At 43.3% G+C, this 21,244-nt stretch overlaps 1 protein-coding gene and 1 non-coding gene across 2 annotated transcripts in view; one reads left to right on the top strand and one right to left on the bottom strand.

Annotated features, from left to right (window-relative positions):
• Positions 1-1,379: 1,379 nt before the first annotated feature.
• Positions 1,380-21,244, top strand: part of MICOS10 (mitochondrial contact site and cristae organizing system subunit 10) — a 34,904-nt gene continuing 15,039 nt past the window's right edge. Inside the window, exon 1 of the mRNA XM_030325706.1 lies at positions 1,380-1,519. Coding sequence (XP_030181566.1) covers positions 1,456-1,519 — 64 coding nt within the window. The 5' untranslated portion in view covers positions 1,380-1,455. The remainder of the gene's footprint in view (positions 1,520-21,244) is intronic.
• LOC115522557 lies at positions 16,801-16,907 on the bottom strand. Its single transcript, XR_003971458.1, has one exon. It is a non-coding gene; the product is annotated as a U6 spliceosomal RNA (small nuclear RNA).

Here is a 21,244-nt window from a genome sequence, read left to right on the forward strand (position 1 = left end):
ATTCAGTTTACCAAGCACTTCATAGAAGATCCTACTGCCCATGGCATTGTGCTCTGAACAGGGAGTGTGCAGATGGAGAGGAGCAGCTCAGGCTCTTAATGAGCTTCTAGTTTATTGGCAGACACAAACGTCTATAAAGAGATGTTTTGGGGCACCTGGGTGGCTCAGTCAGTGAAGTGTCCCGCTCTTGATTTTGGCTCAGGTCATGATCTCACAGTTCGTGGGGTTGAGCCCCGAGTGGGGCTCCATGCTGACAGCTGCAGTCTGTTTGGGATTCATTCTCTCTCTCTCTCTCTCTCTCTCTCTCTCCCTCTGCCCCTCCCCAGCTTGCACTCCTTCTCAAAATAAACTCAAAGAGAGAGAGAGAGAGAGAGAGAGAGAGGATGTTTCAATAGCATGTAGATAATTCTATAGGGTAGGCAAGCTGCTTTGATAATAAGAAAACAGAGGGGGTTCTAAGCTCTATTAGTAGATGAAGGGTGACTCTAAGGTTTTAATGTAGGCTTCCTAGAATGAACTTCTTGAGTCTTGGATATATTCAGCAGGTGAATAGAAGTCATTGACAGCTTCAAATCAGAGGACTAATATGGTCAAATTTGTATTTGTGGTAGGATGGGGGGTGCAAAGGGGAAAGAAAGTCTAAAATCAACGACACCAGCAAGGAGGCTGAATTATGAAAAGGAGGCTTGTGGTGGACATTTGATCCGGAAACAGAATTTGACAGTGGTTGCAATTCTCAGGGAGAGTATGTAGACAGCAAGGTGGACGGATGTGCTTCTTGGAACCAACACTCTTTAAGCAGCTGGCAGAGAAAAAGCTGGAAGGACACCTAATGAGGAGAGTCCGGAGCAGAACCTGGGAGTCCGAATGAATAAGGAGAAGACGCAGACAAGGAGGACCAGGAAGGAGGGCGCAGTTGTGCCCAGTGCTGTATAGAGAAAGGTTCCAAAGCATCCGTTCGATCTGGCCTAGGTGACCTATGCCAGAACAGTCTCCGTGTTAGTGGTGCAGGCGGCAGTCCCACTGCAATAAACAGTGAATGAGGGAGTAGAAAAAGTGAATGAAGAAACCAAGCGCTGTGCCCTCACTTGCCCTGGGAAATTCCAGGGCCGACGTCGGGAGCTGGTGCGGAGGAAGGGCCTTCCCGACAGGGCTCGGGATGCAGCCTGGGAAGCCTGTCAGCCTCCCAGCCCTCAGGTAGGCGCGGCTCCAAGGTCAGGGTCACCTCGGGCCTCCAGGCAACCCGTCACCTTGACGACCAACTGGAAAAAAAAAAAAAAAAAAAAAAACAACAACCCGGAAGGGGCGGAAGCATTCAGGTTATCTCGCGATATGTGGCAGGCCGGAGCCGGCCTTCCGGGCCTGGAGGCCCGGGAGGCCGGCTCTCGCGAGACTTGCCTGGAATCGAAGCGCGGGGCCCGACCTTAAGGAAAGTGGGAGCTGCGGGTGGGGAACATGTCGGACTCCGAGCTCGGCAGGAAGTGGGACCGGTGCATGGCGGATGCGGTCGTGAAGATAGGTGAGAAGCCTCTCGCCCCTGCAGGCCCCTCCCGGAGCGGAGCGGCCGGCTCCAGGCCCCGCTGACCAGGAGAGCGGGAGGGAAGCCCCTGGGGAGGTCAGGCCGACCGGCCTGGTCCAGCCCCTCCGGCCAAGGCGAGCTGCCCGAGCCGGGCGGGGGGGTCACTCGGGCGGCGGGGGCCCCGGCCGGAGGACCCTGGGCGTCCGCGCGAGGTGGGAGGGGAGGAGCCGCAGCCCCGAGGGAATAGGGGACGGTCGGGCTGGCAGGTGGCCGGAGAGGTGCCAGAGCTCATCGAGTAAAAAGCGGTCTGCAGGGCACAACCACGTGCCGGAGGCTGGAAATTCTCCTCGGGGGCCGCATCTCCCGCCCGGGGAGTGGAGCCGGGTCAGGGTCACAATGCTGTCCTGCCGAGACAAGTGCCTTCTAAAGAAGGTCATGGGGAGCGTTTTATAGACACCGACAGGCCCTCACGGGAGTTGCTGTCATTCCCGAGTTGTATTTATTTGATTATCTGATTTACTGGCATCAGAGTAGTCTGCGCCCTGAAATTGGAGACATAGTGATCTGGAATGAGAATAGCCCAGGGAAATAAGAGATTGGACACTTCTTGGTTCTCGATGTAACTACGCGGAGCCTGTTAACATGTGCTCAGTGACGACACAGATTATGAAGTCACTGCATGGAGGGGAGGGGAAAGACGGAAGCTAATTTATTGAGCGTGTACTAAGTGCCAGACACTGCGCTCGGTGAGCAACTTAATACATTATCTCACACCGGTAGTGAAACGGGGAGGCAGGTGAACGAATTGGTCCAGGGTCTAATAAATGACAAAGTTTCTAATAAGTAGCAAAGTTGGAAACTTAACCCAGGTTTTCTGGCTTCAAGCCTCATGCTCGCTCTTTGATACTAATTCTTATTATCCAGATATGATATTTTTGTTTGGAAAATTTAAGAGGATTTAAGATTGTGCCCATTGAATGAAAATGTTGAAAGAGATTTAAGATTATAAGCACCATGAGAACAGAGATGCTTTCTGGTTTATTCATTGCTGTATCTCCTGCCCCTTTCTAGGTTTTCCAGTGCTTAATAAACATTGTTGAGAATAAGTTAAGTGGAGTACTACTTACTTGATCAAAGCTGTCACTTCACCCTTGAATTTACTTACCAGCTGTGTGATTTGGGGCAAGTTGTTGAACCCTCTCGCCCTCTTGTTTCCTCATTTGTAAATGGACAGTAGTAATTATTACTATCTCACAGAGTTATTAAGACTGCGAGTTAGTCTAAGTAAAGGCTTGAGTATGAACCACTGAAGAATGAGTTATTCTGTAAGTGAGCCAAGAAATACAGTTTTTGTGATTGTAAACAGCTCACATTTAGGGGCGAAGATGTAACCGTGGATATCATATGGCCACAATACGGGAGGTGTGTGGGTGGCTTAGTGGGTTACGTGTCCAATTCTTTTTTTTTTTTCTTTTTTTCTTTTAAAAAAAATTTTTTTTTTCAACGTTTTTATTTTATTTTTGGGACAGAGAGAGACAGAGCATGAACGGGGGAGGGGCAGAGAGAGAGGGAGACACAGAATCCGAAACAGGCTCCAGGCTCCGAGCCATCAGCCCAGAGCCTGACGCGGGGCTCGAACTCACGGACCGCAAGATCGTGACCTGGCTGAAGTCGGACGCTTAACCGACTGCGCCACCCAGGCGCCCCGTACGTGTCCAATTCTTGATCTCAGCTCAGGTGATGATCTCCCAGTTCCCGGGATCGAGCCCTGAGTTGGGCTCTGTGCAGACAGCACGGAGCCTGCTTGGAATTCTCTCTCTACCTCTCTCTCTCTGTCCCTTCCCAGCTTAGACGCACTCTCTCTCTCTCTCTCTCTTCCTCTAAATAAATAAATAAATAAATAAGTAAATAAAAACCAAGCCACAGGAAGTATTACACAGTATGATGGCAGTAGTTAAGAGGGGGAGGCAGACAGCTGAGTTGGAAATTACCATCTCTCGCCCTTCACCCCCATCCTCTACTTTTGTAGCTTTGGGTAGGCTCGCTTCCTTCACTCTGAAATGGAGATTAAAAAAAAAACACCCCAAAACAGATTTACCTAAAAGGATTAGGAAGATTGAAGGATAGTGAAGTAATAAGATACTTAGCCCGGTGCCTGGCACTTCCACAGTCAGCAGAGGGTAGTCGTAATCACTGTTGGTATTGATATTGTTGTGCTGCTTGGGATCACCTGAGGCAGTGAGTAGCGTCACTGTCATTCATGAGGTGGGACACTGGTGGGGGGTGGGGGATACAGGGGTGAAACAGTTAAATGGGGGCACAGTGATACACGATTACAGATAAAAGTTAAAATGAGTGACTCAGGCTCCTTCTGCTGTAGAGCTGTTATAAAGCAAGTAAGTGCCGTGATGGGCTGAGGTCATCCAGCGAGAGTTTGCAAGGACAATGGGCTTTCACCTGACCTTTGGAGAATGACTTGGACTTGGATAGGCCGGGAGGGTGGGGGAATTTGAACAGAGGCCCAGTTGAACTTTTGTAGAGCAGGACACTGAAGCGTGGAGAGGTTAAGAAGCTAGGTGTGGAGGAGCAGGGGTTAGAACGCAGCTATTCTGAAGTCAGCATCCTTCCTCCCTGAAGAAGGGTGGTTTAGGTGGAGTCAGAATTGTGAAATGTCTTAGAGAAATTCCACTTTGCCTTAAAGGCTTTTGAGTTGCCTTTGGCTTTTTCACATGCATTCTGCGTATTCCACACAGGCTGTCTTAAAAATCTTGTTACTTTCTGCCTCTAGGGCTCATTAGTTCTGGGCTGGTGTAGAATCATGGGATGGTTTTAAGCAACAAATATTTACTGGGTTCCGGGCCAGTCAGTGGGCAAATGGAGAAGCAGAAGGCATTTCATTTGCCTCAACAGGGAATTGATGTGATATCAATGGAATTTTGGTATGATTGTTCTGGCAGTGTTTTATAAAGAACAGATCAGGAGTTGAGGAAGCCAACGGTACTGTGAGTGTGGAGCAGTGAACGCCTGCACTGTTAGACCAGAAAGGAATGAGTATATTTGAGAAACTTCAGACTTTGTTCCCCATTTATAAAATGGAGACAGTAATTCCCACCTCCTCTAGGCTAGAACAGTGCCAGATTCATAGTAGGAACCCAGTAAATGCTGTTTTCTTCATCTTTCTCTCCAAATGGTTAACCTTGCCTTATTCCATTTCTTGCAAAGAGGACTCCAAGGTAGAATGTGGTTAAGGGGTGATTCATTGGTCAGAACTTGGAAGTAAAAAGTAACAAGACTCATAACTGATCACGGGGGTGGCAGGAGAGAGACCAATGAGAGCAAAGATCGTGATTTTGGTGGTTGAATTGTTTGAGAATGATCATGCAGTTGAGAAGGAGGCTTTAATTTTGCAGAAGAAACTGAGTTCAGATCTGCAGGGCACAGTCCCTTTAGCAGGGGGACTTAGAGAAAGGGCGTAAGAGGGATGAAGCACCAAAGCACGTGGGGAGGCTTTAGTCTGAGAGATCTTTGAGACGGTGCAGATGCACACACTCTGTAGTGAGTGTCGGTTCCTGTTCCCGTAGGCAGTGAAGTTATGGAATTCTAAACCTCTTTGGCTGCTTGCTTCCTGGTCCTGCAGAACAGAGGTGGAGACTCAGAGTGGCGGCCTGCAGTAAGATAGGTTTTATAGCAGATGCATGCAGGGAAGAAGGGCCAACAATGGGCTTTCAGCTGGATCTTGGTAATGTCATGCTCTGGCTTGACCGAGACGGAAGGGAAGCCAGGGTGAATGGACAGCTCCCTTTGTGAGCTCTTCTCTGGCTGCCTTAGACCTGAAGTGTTTTTGTTCTCTTCTCACTGGTTTGCTAAAGAATGACTATTTTCATTGCTCGTGTTTAGCTTAGAGGTAATACGTCTGAGTTAAAGAGCACATAAGCTTGTACTTTAGACAGTTCTTAAAACAAAACAAAACAAACAAACAAAAAAACCCCCCAAACTGCCCTTCAAGGATCTCTTACTCTGAAGCTTGGGCAGTGCCTCAACAGAAAAGTCTCCTATGATTTCGTCTTGTAGGAAGAGCTATATTTACTTACGAATACCTTTCCCCTGCCCTTCGCAGTTTTATTTTCCCTGTTAATTTTGGTTTTAAAACATCTATTTTGTGTGCGCGGTAGGATAGGTGGTTTCTAATATGGTTTGACCTAATATATTGAACCCATGAATCAAACAAAACAAAACAAAACACATGCTTCCCTGTAATAGGCACAATAGGCCATTGTTCCTGACACATCTGTTTCTCTCTTTCAGCTCTTGTTCCTTTCTTTTCCTTTCTCCCCCTCACATTTTTACCCTTCTCTTTGGCCTCTGTTCTTATTCCTGCCACTCATATGCATTGCCTAGTTCCTCCATAAAGTTTGAAATTAATGTATCTTTTTTTTTTAAATAAACTTGTTCGCGTTGAATAAGTGCCCTGTTTGTTCTCCTTCACAGCACTGATTTTTCTTAATAGCACATATCACCATCTGAAATTTGCGATTTGTTTCTTTACTTGAATTATGAACTCATGAGACTCAGAGACTTTTTTTTTGTTCACTGTTGATCCCCTAACCCCTGGCCTAGAGGAGGCATACAATAATTACTGTTAAATGAATGACATGTATTGCTGAGAATTTTGCAGACTACATTCTCTGCCCATATTTGCTCCTCCTCAGTGTGTTTATTAACTGAATGAATTAGCATTTAAATTAAAAAGCCAGAGTAGATGTCACGTGAATTTCTGCCAGTTCACATCTTCGATCATGTGTCCCTGTGATCTTGGGACTTTTACCAACTTTTTATTTCATCTGGGGATATAAATGATTATCAGTAGATCTTAATAATAAACTAGTATTAGAGATGCCTGGGAGTAGTCAGCAAAGAAACATGAAGCAGAGAGCACTTTTGTATTTGAACAAGTAGAGGGTGATGTTGGTTTAAGTCGTAGTGCCAAAGCCTTATTGCAGGAAGTTAAAAAGGAGTGAAGAATATTACATTTTATGATTGGCATGTTCCATTAGGTTTTTTTTTTTTAAGTTTATTTCTTTATTTTGAGAGAGACAGAGCTCAAGCTGGGGCAAGGGCAGAGAGAGAGGGAGAATCTTAAGCAGGCTGCAGTGGTCAGCAGAGCCCAGTGTGGGGCTTGAACCCATGAAACCGTGAGATCATGACCTGAGCCAAAATCAAGAGTCGGATGCCCAACTGACTGAGCCACCCAGGTGGCCCATATTCCGTTAGTTTTTATATAAATGCATCATTAATGGTTTTTTGCTAATTTTATGGATTTATTGTGTTTTTTTTTTAATTTTTTTTCAACGTTTTTTATTTATTTTTGGGACAGAGAGAGACAGAGCACGAGTGGGGGAGGGGCCGAGAGAGAGAGAGACACAGAATCGGAAACAGGCTCCAGGCTCTGAGCCATCAGCCCAGAGCCCGATGCGGGGCTCGAACTCACGGACCGCGAGATCGTGACCTGGCTGAAGTCGGACGCTTAACCGACTGCGCCACCCAGGCGCCCCTGTTTGTTTGTTTTTTTTTTTAAGTTTATTTATTTTGAGAGAGAGAGAGGGAGAGAGAATATCCCAAGCAGGCTCTGTGCTGTCAGCGCAGAGCCCATCTCAGGGCTCGATCCTATGAACTGCAAGATCATGACCTGAGCTGAAACCAAGAGTCAGACGCTTCACAGACTGAGCCACCCAGGCGCCCCTTATGGGTATATTTTTAAGTTTTATCAGATTTCTTGAATGCTCTGGTTTTCTTTCTCCACTCCGTTCACGGGCTGTGTTGTTTGTTTTCCTTGTACGTACTGAGTAATTTGTCTTGTGTGTACCCACGTGAATAAATCACACATTCTTGTTAACAAGATAGAAAGCATTGTGTCCTGCCAGTATAGAGGGCTTGAAAGTTCTGGGACAAGCTGGTGCCCTTAGCTTGTGCTCGTCACTCTGGACCAGATGGGCAGTTGTATGTTTTCTGTTTCCCTGGGAAAATAAGATTCCAGATGAGAAAATCCCAGCTATGAGACTTAGGGAGGTACTTCCCTGTGACTTGAGAATTTCTAAGCCCTGCAAGTGTGGGTCATGGAAGCACTGCCACTGCCCCCGGAGCCTTGTTATAATTCACTCAAGTGCTAGGTCTGTGCATGCCAGGCTATGACCTCACACCAAGCTGATGTCTGTGTGAGTGGCCAGGGTTGCAGGTTTGCCTGAGGAAGCTTTGAGGAACATCTGATTCTGGTACTTCCCGGGTTCTCACGGGGGTCCTGGCATCCCTAGTGTGACTTGAAAAGTTCTAAAATTGACTGTATCCCTTTTCCCCACGTTTCGTTCCCACTGTGAGGCCAGAGTATGGAATATCTAGTCTTCTAACCTGTGAATTGGTGGGGAGATCTCAGAGATCTTAGTTTTCTTAGTAGCAAGGAAAAGTGCAAGCCATGGACATTTGCAAGCACCCTTAGAATGTATTCCATTCAGTGGACTATGGGGGCATTCGCATTCGTGTACTTTTCCTTTCCTTGATTTTTTTTCATTAGAAATAAATATACCAAAAAATAAAACAAAACAAAACAAAACAAAAAAAGAAAGAAAACAATATACTAAGGGGTGTGCACCTGGCTCAGTCAGTAAAGTGTGTGACTCTTGATCTCGGGGGCCTGAGTTTGAGCCCCACGTTGGGTGTAGAATTTACTTGAAGGAAGGAAGGAAGGAAAGAAGGAAGGAAGGAAGGAAAGAAGGAAGGAAAGAAGGAAGGAAGGAAGAAGGAAGGAAGGAAGGAAGGAAGGAAGAGAGAGAAAGAAAGAAAGATACAAGTAAGTACCTATCTGTGCCTCAGTTTCTTCATCTATAGAATGGTAGTACCTTCCTCAGAGGGTTGTTATGAGTAAGGATAAAATGAAATACTCTCTATAGAGCCGATTAAGATATTACCTGTATTTGAAAAATATTAGCTCCAAGCATGTAAATGAAGGATAGCAGTCATAAGTTAAAATAGGTAACACGTTTGCTTTTATTTTGCTATTGTGGGTAGTACTGAAGCCTAATGATCAGTATTGCAGCTTATATATATACTAGCAATCATTCATGTATATGTCCCCAAACAATTTCATACCAGGCCTTGTGGAAAGCCTGGGGGGTGAAGTGCACAGATAGTAGGCACTGGCCTTACCCTGGCTCACCTTCTGGAAGAAGGAGTTCCATCTTGGAGAATATGTTGGCATTTAATAGGTGGACCGGGTGGACAATTGTATTCTAGGCCTTGGAAACGGTCCAGGCAGTGTCCCAGAGGACAGAGAGGCTTTGACTTCTTCAGGGAATGATGATAATGGCTACCATTTATTGGACACTGTGCCAGATTCTGGCATCTTACATTACATTTTACATACATTATCTCAATTCTTTAAAAAAAAGTTTTGTTTTGTTTTTTAATGTTTATTTTAGGGAGATGGAGAGAGAGACAGAGACAGAGCATGAGCCGGGGAGGGGCAGAGAGAGGGGGAGACAGAATCTGAAGCAGGCTCCGGGCTCCTAGCTGTCAGCATAGAGCCCGATGCGGGGCTCGAACTCCTGAATCGTGAGATCATGACCTGAACCAAAGTCGGACACTTAACTGACTGAGCCACTCAGGTGCCCCTATCTCATTTAATTCTTATACCCTTATGGGTACTCGCCCCTTTTTTCCCCATTTTTTTTATTGTGATGAAATATACCATCTGAGCCATTTAAAATGTATAATTAAATGATATTCAATACGTTCATAACGTTGTGCGGTTATGCCACCATCCATCTCCATAACTCTTCATTTTGTAAAGCTGTAACTCCTTTTACCCATTTAACAACAACTCCCTCCAGCCCCTGGCAACCTCCATTCTTTCTGTCTCTGATTTTGTCTACTCTAAGTACTTCATATACATCGAATCATACAGCCCTTGTCTTTTTGAGACTGGTCTCTTTCACTTTGTGTGATGCCCTCAAGGTTCATCCATGTTGTAGGATATATCAGAATTTCCTTCCTTTTTAGGTCTGAATAAGATTCCACTGTGTGTGTGTGTGTGTGTGTGTGTGTGTGACATTTTGCTTATTCACCTGTCGATGGGCAGTGTTGTGAATAACGCTGCTATGAACATGGGTATACAGCTGACCTTGCTTTCAGTTCTCTTGGGTATGTACCCGGAAGTGGAATTGTTGGATCATATTGTAATTCTGTTTTTTACCATTTTGAGGATCTGCCCTCCTGTTTTCCACAGCAGCTGTACCATTTTACATTCCCACCTGTACTGCACAAGAGTCCCAATTACTTCACATCCTCACTGACACTTGTTATTTCCTTCCTTCCTTTCTTTTTATTTTAAAGTTTATTTATTTATTTTGAGGGAGAGAGCGCACGCACACCCTGCTCGTGAATGAGATCATGACCTGAGCTGAAATCAAGAGTTGGATGCTCAACAGACGGAGCCCCCAGGCACCCCCCATTTCTTCTTCTTCTTCTTTTTTTTTTTAATATTTATTTTTGAAAGAGAGAAAACGAGCACCTGGGGGAAGGGCAGAGAGAGAAGGAGACACAGACTCTGAAGCAGGCTCTAGGCTCTGAGCTGTCAGCACAGAGCCCAACGCGGGGCTCGACCTCAGGAGCTGTGGGATCATGACCTGAGCCGAAGTTGGATGCCCAACCGACTGAGCCACTCAGGCTCCCCCCACCCCTTTTCATTTTTTAATAGTAACCATCCGAATGGGTGTAAGCTAGTATCTCATTGTAGTTTTGATTTTCATTTCCCTGATGATTAGTGATGTTGAGCATCTTTTCATGTGATTACTGGTCATTTGTATGTCCTTGAAAATGTCTATTCAGGTCCTTTGTCCATTTTTGAATTGGTTTATTGTTGTGTTTTAGGAGCTCTCTATATATTCTGGATATTAACTCCCTATCAGATAGATGATTGGTATATATTTTCTCCCATTCTGTGGATGTCTTTCAACTCTGTTAATGTTGTCTTTTGAATCACACAGTTTAAACATTTTTGTGAAGTTCAGTTTGTCTGCTTTTCCCCTTGTTGCCTGTGCCTTTGGTGTCCGAATGGGGAAAACTCCGTTTCTTCTTTATTCCCACACTCGCAGTACACCTGGCACCTGACGTGTGGGTTTTCCACAGCAAGTGGCTCCCTGACCCCGGCTGAGTGTCTTGTAATTCAGTTCAATTCTGACACTCACTGGACCCCATGGGTTAGGGCTCAGTCACGTAAGACTGCCCGCGCCTCAGATGCCAGTCACAAATCCACGCTGTTGCCTGTGCTTCTGGCTGGCTGGCTACGAATCACAATTCCCATGACCCCCTCCTGGAGATTGATAATTTGCTAGAATGGCTGGCAGAACTCAAGGAAACAGTTTACTTACTAGATTACCAGTTTATTACCAAGGATATTAAAGACCATGAATGGACAGCCAGATGAAGAGACACACAGACTGGGGACCTGAGGTCCAAAGTGCAGGAGCTTCTCCTTCTGTGGAATTGGGGTGTGCCACCCTCCTGGCACGTAGATATGTTCACTGACCTAGAAGTTCTCAGAACCCATACTTTGGGGATTTTTATAGAAGCTTCATCGTGAAGGCCTCATCAGTCATTAACTCACTTTCCAGTCCCTCTTCCCTTCTGAGAGGATGCAGGGTGGGGCTGCAAATTCCAGGCTTGGCTTGGTCTTTCCCGTGACCAGCTCCCACCCTGAAGCCATCCAGGAGCTCCGAGATTTGCCTCATTGGAACAGACACTCCTATCACCCAGGAAATTCTGAGGGATTTAGGAGCTCTGCCAGGAATTGGGGGCAGAGACTAATATATGTATTTTTTGTTATTTCAGTGTCGTATCCAAGAAATCATTGCCAAACCCAATATTGTGAAGCTTTTGCCCTGACTTTTCTCTAAGGGTTTTTTAGCTTTTACATTTAGGTCTTTGATGTGTATTGAGTTAATTTTTGCATATAGTGTCAGATAAGGAAGGATCCAGTGTCATTCTTTTGCATGTGGATCTCTAGTTTTCTCTGCACCGTTTGTTGAAAAGACTGCTGTTCCCTATTGAATGATCTTGGCACCCTAGTGAAAAGTGATTTGACCATGTATGCAAGAGTATATTTCTGTGTTCATTATTTTATCCCATTGAGCTGTATGTCTGTCTTTATGCCAGTACCACATGGTTTTGATTCCTGTAGCTTTGTAGTAAGTTTTGAAATTAGGAAGTGTGGGCCCTGCAGGTTTGTTCTTTTTCAAGATTATTTTGGCTCTTCAGGGTCCCTTGAGAGTCCACGTGCATTTTAGATCGGTTGTTCTACTTCTGCAGAAAACTTCTTAGGATTTTGATTAAGGATTGCATTGAATTTTAGATTTAGAATTGTAGACTGAATCTAAATTTGTTTCTAGTTAACAAATTGAATACTGCTTATTAGTATTCAATACTATTTGTATTTATAATATTTATATTAATACTATTAGTATTAACACCATTTATTCTGTTATAGAATACTATGGTATGGATATACCACATTTTGGTTATCCATTGCCAGTTTATGGACATTTACGTTGTTGATACTTTTTGGCTATTATGGATAATGCTGCTGTGATCAAGTGTACAAGTTCTTACCTGAATGTATGTTTTCGTTTCTCTTGGGTGTGTATGTATCTAGGAGTGGAATTGTTGGGTTGTGTGGCAACTCTTTGCGTAGCATTGAGAAAAACCATGGAATGTGGGGCTGAAGACTGACATGGTTGGATTTCTGATTTCAGAAAGATGAATGAGGTAGAAAGGACCAAGGTGAAGGCAAGGAGATCGGTTAGTATATTACTGCAAGTTCATGCCAAAGATGAGGTGGTCCAGTTAGAGGAAATCAAAACCAAGATGGGGCCAGAGGAGTGGAACGGCGACAGATGTCACAGATGTCATGGTGTCATGCATTGGTCATATTTATGGAACCAGAAATGCTCATGAGCAGGAGGAGTCAGGGTGATGCCAAGCCTATGTAAGTGGAGAATGGCTTTGCCCTTGACAGGTGGGGAGCCCAAGCAACATTTTACAGTTTATTAATTTTTGGTATGTCTGGAGATGGGTCTCTGGTGATATGCAGCTCAGTCAACAGAGATGAAATTGCTTTTGCCCTGCAGTAATCTTCATGAAAAGAAAGGGTTTGGCCTTATTTCTTCCTTGTTAAGAAAGTAGGACAGAAATGACTTAGCAGCTGACTTGCCTTTGAATTAGCCAGCAGATTTTGTGTATTACTCCAATAATCGATCAAGTGTAGTGAAATTAATTGTTAAGGCTATTTTTTTAAGGCCATTTTCATGTTTAAAAAAATGCTGTACCGAAAGAGGCCATTGAGTAAGGTCATGGAAAAAGGAGCAAATTATTGTTTGTCTTTAAATATCAGTTCATCTGATAAATGTGGGTTACCACAAAGTATTGGTGGTTCACCAAAAATTGCCTTTTGGTAGCCTGTGTTTGGAAACTGATATGTTTCCATTTCATGGAGTGATATCACTTAGGCTAAACTAAAATACTTCAAAGGTTTTTGGTTGTTTGTAGGTTTGGGTTTCAAATTAGTACATGTTAATTGTTGAATCGGTCACCATATTTTGTTTGCTGTATGTATTTCTAAACAGTTTTTGAGAGCAAAAATACTTTTTCCATTTGCGACAGCAATATGGATAATGGAACATTGTGATCTTGCTAGAGGAGAATTTTCTGTTAGTATTATAGAATAATGTAATTAGGCACTGTATGGAACTTGAAAACATATTTAAATTTTTGTTCTGGCTGTGGTTTTATGCTTTCCTAAAATGTGGCCTGAAACCGTTTATTAGTAAATATGCTGAATTGCTTTCTCTGGCAAGTGCATTTCAGTGTTGAATCCAAGTGAAAATACAAATATTTACTTATAAAAGTCTTTTGGTGTGGTAATATTTTTACTACAGCCATTGACCCACTAGTAAAATGTTAGGGCATTGCTAGATTGGATCCTGTTTATTTAAAGGCCAAGAGAGGGAAAGAGAGCGGAAGCTAACATTAAGTGAATGCCTGTTATGTGTCACCGTATTTGTTACACTAACATATTATCCCTTTTCTACCCTCCTAGCAACTCAGTGAGGAAGTTTATATTCTCTTTTTCTAGCAAGAAAAACAATGCTCAAAGATTTTTATAGAAATTGAGAAGCTGATTTTTAAATCTAAATTAAAATGTAAACAATCCAAAGTAGCCAGGGCAATTTTTAAAAAGAAAAGCAAAGTTGGAAAATTAACATTACCTGACATCAAGACTTACTACAAAGCTACAGTAAACAAAGTGTGGTATTGGAGAAGGGAAACACATCTAGATCAGTGTCCAGAAATAGACCCATAAATATATGGTCAATTAAAGATGATGCCAAGGCAGTTTAATGGGAAAAAGAAAATCTTTTCAACAGATGTGCTAGAATAACTGGATATCCATATCCAGAGAAAAAAATAAACCTCATTATTGTGCATAAAAATTAACTCGAAAGGATCACAGACCTAAATGTAAAATGTAAAACTATAAAGCCTCCAGAAGAAAACATAGGGGAAGAAATCTCTGTGACCTTGAGTTTGGAAAGATTTCTTAGGTCATAAAAGCAAAAGTCACTAAGAAAAAAATGATATGTGGCATTTGGTCAAAATCTAAAACTTTTGCTCTTTGTTTCGTTTTTTTAAATTTTTTATGTTTATTTATTTTTGAGAGAGAAAGAGAGAGCACGGCAGGGGAGGGGCAGAGAGAGAGGGAGACACAATCCAAAGGAGGCTCCAGGCTGTGAGCTGTCAGCACAGAACCTGACACGGGGCTCGAACTCCCGAATGGTGAGATCATGACCTGAGCCAAAGTTGGGCACTCAACCGACTGAGCCACCCAGGCGCCCCAAACTTTTGCTCTTTGAAAGACGGCATGAAGAGAACAAAAAGGCAAGCCACAGAATCGGAGAAAATATTTGCAATACATTATATCTGATAAAGGGCCTGTTTCCATAATAAAGAAAGAACTCTTAAAATTCAATACTAAGAAGACAGCCCATTTAAGAAAATGGGTAAAAGGGGCGCCTGGTGGCTCAGTCGGTTAAGTGTCCGACTTCGGCTCAGGTCACAACTTCATGGTTTGTGGGTTCAAGGCCCACGTTGGACTCTGTGCTGACAGCTCAAAGCCTGGAGCCTGCTTTGGATTCTGTGTCCCTGTCACCCCCCCCCCCCCCCCCTCCCCACTGATGTTCTGTCTGTCTCTCTCAAAAACAAACATTAAACATTTTAAAAATGGGTACAGTGTTTGAAAAGAATCTTCACAAAAGAAATTATTATGCTAATGGCAAGTAAGCACATGATAGGATATTCAACTTCATTGGTCATTGGGGAAATGCAAATTAAAATCGTGAGGGATAGATCAGCCTCCACACCCGTTAAAATAGTTAAAAAGACTGACAGCACCCCCTAAAATTTGACTGGGATGTGGAGCAGCTGGAGTTGTGCACAGTTGATGGGGTTGTATGTTGGTGCATCCACTTTGTAAAACCGTCTGGTGGTTTCTTATAAACATACCATCTAGTCATTGTACTCCTAGGTATTTACCCAAGAGAAACGAAAACGTTTGCTCACACAAAGTGTGAATGTATGTGACTATATGAATATTCGTAGCAGCTTTATTCATGAGGCCCCCAAACTGGGAAGGACCCATATGTCCATCAGCAGGTGAATGGGTAAACAAAATCCAGACTATCCATAAAGTGGACTATTCGGTAGTAAAAGGAACAAGTACTGATACATACAGCAAGACACATACCTTTCAAAATCATTCTGTTGGAGCTAGACACAGAAGACTGTGTGCTGTATTCCATTTACCTGCTTCCATTTGTACATACGCTTCTAGAAAATGCAAACCAATCTGTGATGACAAAGCAGATAAGCGTTTGCCTGGGGCAAAGGGTGGAGGGAAGGGTGGACTGCAGAGGGGCACCAGGAAAACTTCCAGGGGTGGCAGCACTGTTCGGTTTCACGATGGTTGTGGCGGTTTCACAGGCGTAGATGCTTGTCAAACTCATACGCTTTAAGTAGGTGCGGTATATTCTGCATAAATTATACTTCAAAAAGTAATTTAAGACAAAAAAGATGAAAATGAGGGGCGCCTGGGTGGCGCAGTCGGTTAAGCGTCCGACTTCAGCCAGGTCACGATCTCGCGGTCCGTGAGTTCGAGCCCCGCGTCAGGCTCTGGGCTGATGGCTCAGAGCCTGGAGCCTGTTTCCGATTCTGTGTCTCCCTCTCTCTCTGCCCCTCCCCCGTTCATGCTCTGTCTCTCTCTGTCCCAAAAATAAATAAACGTTGAAAAAAAAAAAATTAAAAAAAAAAAAAAAATTAAAAAAAAAAATAAAAAAAAAAAAAAAAAGATGAAAATGAAAAAAATGAAAAGTACTCCGTGTTGGTGAGGATAAAAACAACCAGGACCCTCAGACTCTGCCTGTGGGAGTATTGATCAGTGAACCTCTTGGGAAAACTGGCAGTATCTGCTAAAGCTGACCGTGTGTCTGCCCTGTGACACAACAGTTTCACGCCGAGGTATCTACCCAACAAACATGCGTGCATGTGTTCATCAGACGTCTTATACTAGAATGTTCATAGAACACTGTTCATAATAGCACTGACTGGAAACTACCCAAATGCCCATCACTGGAGTGGATAAGTAAATTGTGGTATATTGATGTGATGGAATACTCTATGGCAATGATAATGAACGACCCCCACAGCTGTTCGCAAATGTTAGACTAAAGTACTTACTGTGTGATTCCATTTATGTAAGTTTAAAAGCAGGCAAAACTACTCTATACTATTAGAAGTCAGAATATGATTACCCTTGGATAGAGAGCTTTGGATAAGGGAGGACCAGGCAGGCTTCTGAAGATGTTGGTAATTTGCTTTGCTCTGGCTGCTGGTGACTTGGGTGTGTTTAGTCTAGAAATCTATCAAGTGGTGTCCTTAATTGTGCAGTTTCTATATGTATGTTGTATTTCAATAAAAAGTTTTTAAAAGACATGTGCTGTCACAGAAAGGTGTCCTTGGTAATTATAAAGTGAGAAAAGCAAGTTGTAAAACATCATGCATGATATATGATCCTATTTATATAAATGGAATGATAAACAATAAACTTAATCCAAAATATCTCTCCAGAATGGTGATGATGCTAGGTGGGGAGGATCATTACTTTTGCTGTTTTTTTTTTTTTTTTTAATATGGAATGCTTCATGAATTTGCATATGTCATCCTTGCACAGGGGCCTTGCTAATCTCTGTATCATTCCAATTTTAGTATTATGTGCTGCCGAAGTGAGCACAATTTTGCTGTTTTTATAACGTAAGTAAATGAGAACAGTTTCTGTTAAAAAAAAAAAAAAAAAGCGGGGCTCCTGGGTGGCTCAGCCAGTTTAACATCTGACTGTTGATTTCAGCTCAGGTCATTATCCCAGGGTCGTGGGATTGAGCCTTGAGTTGGGCTCTCTGCTGAACGTGGAGCTTGCTTAGGAGTCTTTCTCTCTCTCTCTCTCTCTCTCTCTCTCTCCCTCTCCCTCTCCTTCTCCCTCTCTCTCCCTCTCTCCCTCTCTCCCTCTCTCCCTCTCTCCCACCCCCTCTTTCCCTCTCCCCAACTCACATTCTCTCTCTCAAAAAAAAAAAAAAAGTTATTTAGGGCTACCTGGCTGACTCAGTAGAGCATGAGACTCTTGATCTCGGGAATGTAAATTTGAGCCCCATGTTGCATTGTAGAGATTACTTAAAATCTTTAAAAAAAATTTTTTTTAAAGCTACTTTACTGAACTAGTAACTAAAGTCACTTCATTTGGGTCCTATAATTGAGAATGATGAATAATCTTTACATGAATATGTGAAGTCTAGTTTTGATATTTAATAGGTTAGTCCTTCAAAGTGAAAATCTGTTTAAGCTTTTCACCAACTTTGAAATTATATTGGTATCTATTTTTTGTTAATTTTTATTATTTTTTTGTTTTTTAAAATTTACATCCAAATTAGCATATAATGCAACAGTGATTTCAGGAGTAGATTCCTTAGTGCCCCTTACCCATTTAGCCCATCCCCCCTCCCACAACCCCTCCAACAACCCTCTGTTTGTTCTCCATATTTACGAGTCTCTTCTGTTTTGTCCCCCTCCCTGTTTTTATATTCTTTTTGTTTCCCTTCCCTTATGTTCATCTGTTTTGTCTCTTAAAGTCCTCATATGAGTGAAGTCGTATGATTTTTGTCTTTCTCTGACTGACTAATTTCACTTATCATAATACCCTCCAGTTCCATCCATGTAGTTGCAAATGGCAAGATTTCATTCTTTCTGATTGCTGAGTAATACTCCATTGTATATAAATACCACATCTTCTTTATCCATTCATCCATCGATGGACATTTGGGCTCTTTCCATACTTTGGCTATTGTCGATAGTGCTGCTATAAACATGGGGGTGCACGTGTCCCTTCGAAACAGCACACCTGTATCCTGTGGATAAATGCCTAGTAGTGCAATTGCTGGGTCGTAGAGTAGTTCTATTTTTAGTTTTTTGAGGAACCTCCATACTGTTTTCCAGAGTGGCTGCACCAGCTTGCATTCCCATGTTAATTTTTTTTAATGTTCATTTTTAAGAGAGAGAGAGAGCGAGAGACAGAGTACAAGTGGGGGAGGGACAGAGAGTGAGGGAGACAGAATCTGAAGCAGGCTCCAGGCTCTGAGCTGTCAGCACGGAGCCTGATGCCTGGCTTGAACTCACAAACCATGAGATCATGACCTGAGATGAAGTTGGGGGCTTAACCGACTGAGCCACTCAGGCGCCCCATATATTGGTATATGTTAATGCAGTTTCTTGTTGGGTGACCTGTTACTGAGTTTGCTCATGGTGGATGTGAGGGCCCATTGTTGCTTTGGAAGGCCCCAGTTGTATAACCTCCGTGAATTCATAAACTTAAAGAATGATGGGTTGTTGGAGCCAGCAAGAACCTTAGGGATTCATTTGGTCCAGTGGTTTTTAACTGTCTTCCACAGCATCTTAGTGGTTGTCTCTGGGTGGGAGTAGGTAGGGAGAGGAAGACGAGGGGACGTGAAGCAAGTGGTTTTCTGGTTGGGCCTTCAGCCTCTCCCCTTGCCCCAACCAAGCAGCTCTGCTGTGGTCTGTTTTTTTACCTATTTGGGAAGATAACTTCATTGCTTTCAAAAAAGGTGGGGTGGGGAGTGCTGATAACCACTAGCTTTCTTTAACCCTCTTGTTTCAGAGATGAGCAAATTGATGCCTGGGGAGGTTGAGATGTGTTTTCCAGGGTCTGTTCATACAGGGTAATTTGTCTGGAACCTGTTTCTGCCTATTCTGGATACTGGACGGATTTGTCCAGGAGACTGCTTCTTTCATGGTCTTCTGATCCCAGCCTATGATCTCTCTCCTCCATCCAGATTTACCCACACACTGGGCCCAAACACACACCCTCTCCATTCCCCTACCACTTACCCATAACTTAGTTTGGAGCTTGATTTCTCCTGAATGTTGCTGGTTCCCATTTTAGCTAGAGACCATCCCTGACCGAGAGGTGGCCATGAAAATCATATAGCTTCTACGTTAGAATAGACAGGGGAGTTCGTTTATCACCAGTTTTCAAAATGTGCTCTGTAGAGCCCTACAGTTTGTGGGGCCCCTTTGGGACAAGTATGGGTTTAGGAGGTAGGGTCTAGATGCAACTTGGACTCCTCAAATAGTAGCTTCAGTTTAATCTATTGCATGTACTAGGCTACCAGAGAAGATTTCTCTGGAAGGAAGGCTTTCTGCTTTGAAAGGAAGGCAGACGAGAAGGAAGGGAAGCCTTTCACTGTAAGGGTGAAGGAAGGTGAAGGACGTTAGCTGGAGAAGCATTGTGGGATGGTGAAAAGCCAGGTGGGCTTGGCTGTCTCAGAGCCTCAATTTCCTCGTCTCTAAACTTCTTCTTTTTCTTTTTTTTTAAAGTAGGCTGCACACCCAGTGTGGGGCTCAAACTCATGACCCTGAGATCGAGAGTCTCGTGCTCTACCCACAGAGCCAGCTAGATGCCCCACATGGTTGCGATGAGGCTCAGGATAAGATAATAATCTAAATGGGTGTGAAAGCACTTTCTAGATTGTAACCGCCTAGATCAGTTTGTTCTCCACTGGGAGTGATTTACCGCTACCTTCTACCCCCTGGGGGCAACGTCTGGAAACGCGTGTGGTTGCCATACTGGGGGATGGGGCAGTCGGGGTGCTGCTGACACCTAGAAGGTGGGGGACAGGGATGCTGCCAAACATCCTGTGATGTGCAGAGCACCAAAGAATTGTACGCGGAAAATGGTACATGGAAAAGAATTGAAGTTGAGAAACCTTGCCCCAGGCTTACGTCTCTATGGCTTACTCTCTATGGCTCCCCAGGCACAGCCCTTTCAGACTAATACTCACACAACACGGGTCATATATTCATATCATACATCTCTAGGCACGTACTCTTTCAGCAACTGAAATTGAGGTGAGAAATGAAGGGAAAAAAAAGAAAAGGAATAAACAATCATTAGAATGACCTTAAACAAAGCATAGTACATTGTTATAAGGGCCTTAAAAAAACACCACATGCGTGCATATGAGAAGAGTATGGGGTGTGAGGGATATGAGTCAATGTTAATGAACGACGGGGAGCTGAGTTGCAAAATGGTGTGAGGCATGGCTGGGAGAGCTGACAGATTGCAGCGTTTGTTTAAAACTGTCCAGAATTTCCAGAGTTGCTTCAGTTGTGTATCTTCAGGTAGGATTTTATTTTATTTATTTTTTTAAACATTTATTTGCACACACCTGTGGACGAGCAGGGGAAGGGCAGAGTGAGAGAGAGAGAGAGAATGAGAATCTCAAGCAGGCTCTGAGCTGTCAGCACAGAACCCGACGTGGGCTTGATCCCACCAGCCACAAGATCATCACGTGAGCTGAAATCAAGAGTCGGACGCTTATGCGACTGAGCCACCCAGGTGCCCCTTCAGGTAGAATTTTAAAACTGTTGATTAATACATAACAGCATATATGGGAGGAATTGGAATCTACTGTGTTTACGTCAAGTTTCTTTATCCAACTTAAAGCTGCATTAGAATGCTTAGGGTAATTTATAATTATTGTAACACTCTGACATAATTGTTGACAGATTGGTAGACTTACTTTGACACATGTTTACCAGTTACAACAAGTGTTTCTGATTGTCAGAACCTGCACATGTAAACCACTCAATTTCTGTTTGCTGGATTTTAAATGATTACCCGAAGCAAATGATTTAAGCAACATAATTCACCTTTTACTAGGAAGCTTTCCTGAGAAAGCTGCTACTTTCTTGGCATCATCTCAAATGATTAAATTGAAATCCATTAGTTGTAGGGTTTTTTTTTTATTTTTAACCATTTTAGCATAGGCCTAAGTATGACAAACCCTGAACTCACGAGTTTATAAATATCCCACTCTCATTAGAAGCAAAACGGTATGTTACTGCGCTAGTCATATATTTCCTTGACATTAGACTACCAATCTTAGAAATTCCCAGAAAAGATTGGCTGTGACTGTTGAAAAACCACAACTTACTTTTCTCCTTGTTCCTGCTGCAACTTGAAATTCAGTTTAGCTCATAACTTCTATTTCAGAAGACTTT

Source organism: Lynx canadensis, chromosome C1, assembly GCF_007474595.2.
Source record: "Lynx canadensis isolate LIC74 chromosome C1, mLynCan4.pri.v2, whole genome shotgun sequence".
Taxonomy (NCBI): domain Eukaryota; kingdom Metazoa; phylum Chordata; class Mammalia; order Carnivora; family Felidae; genus Lynx; species Lynx canadensis.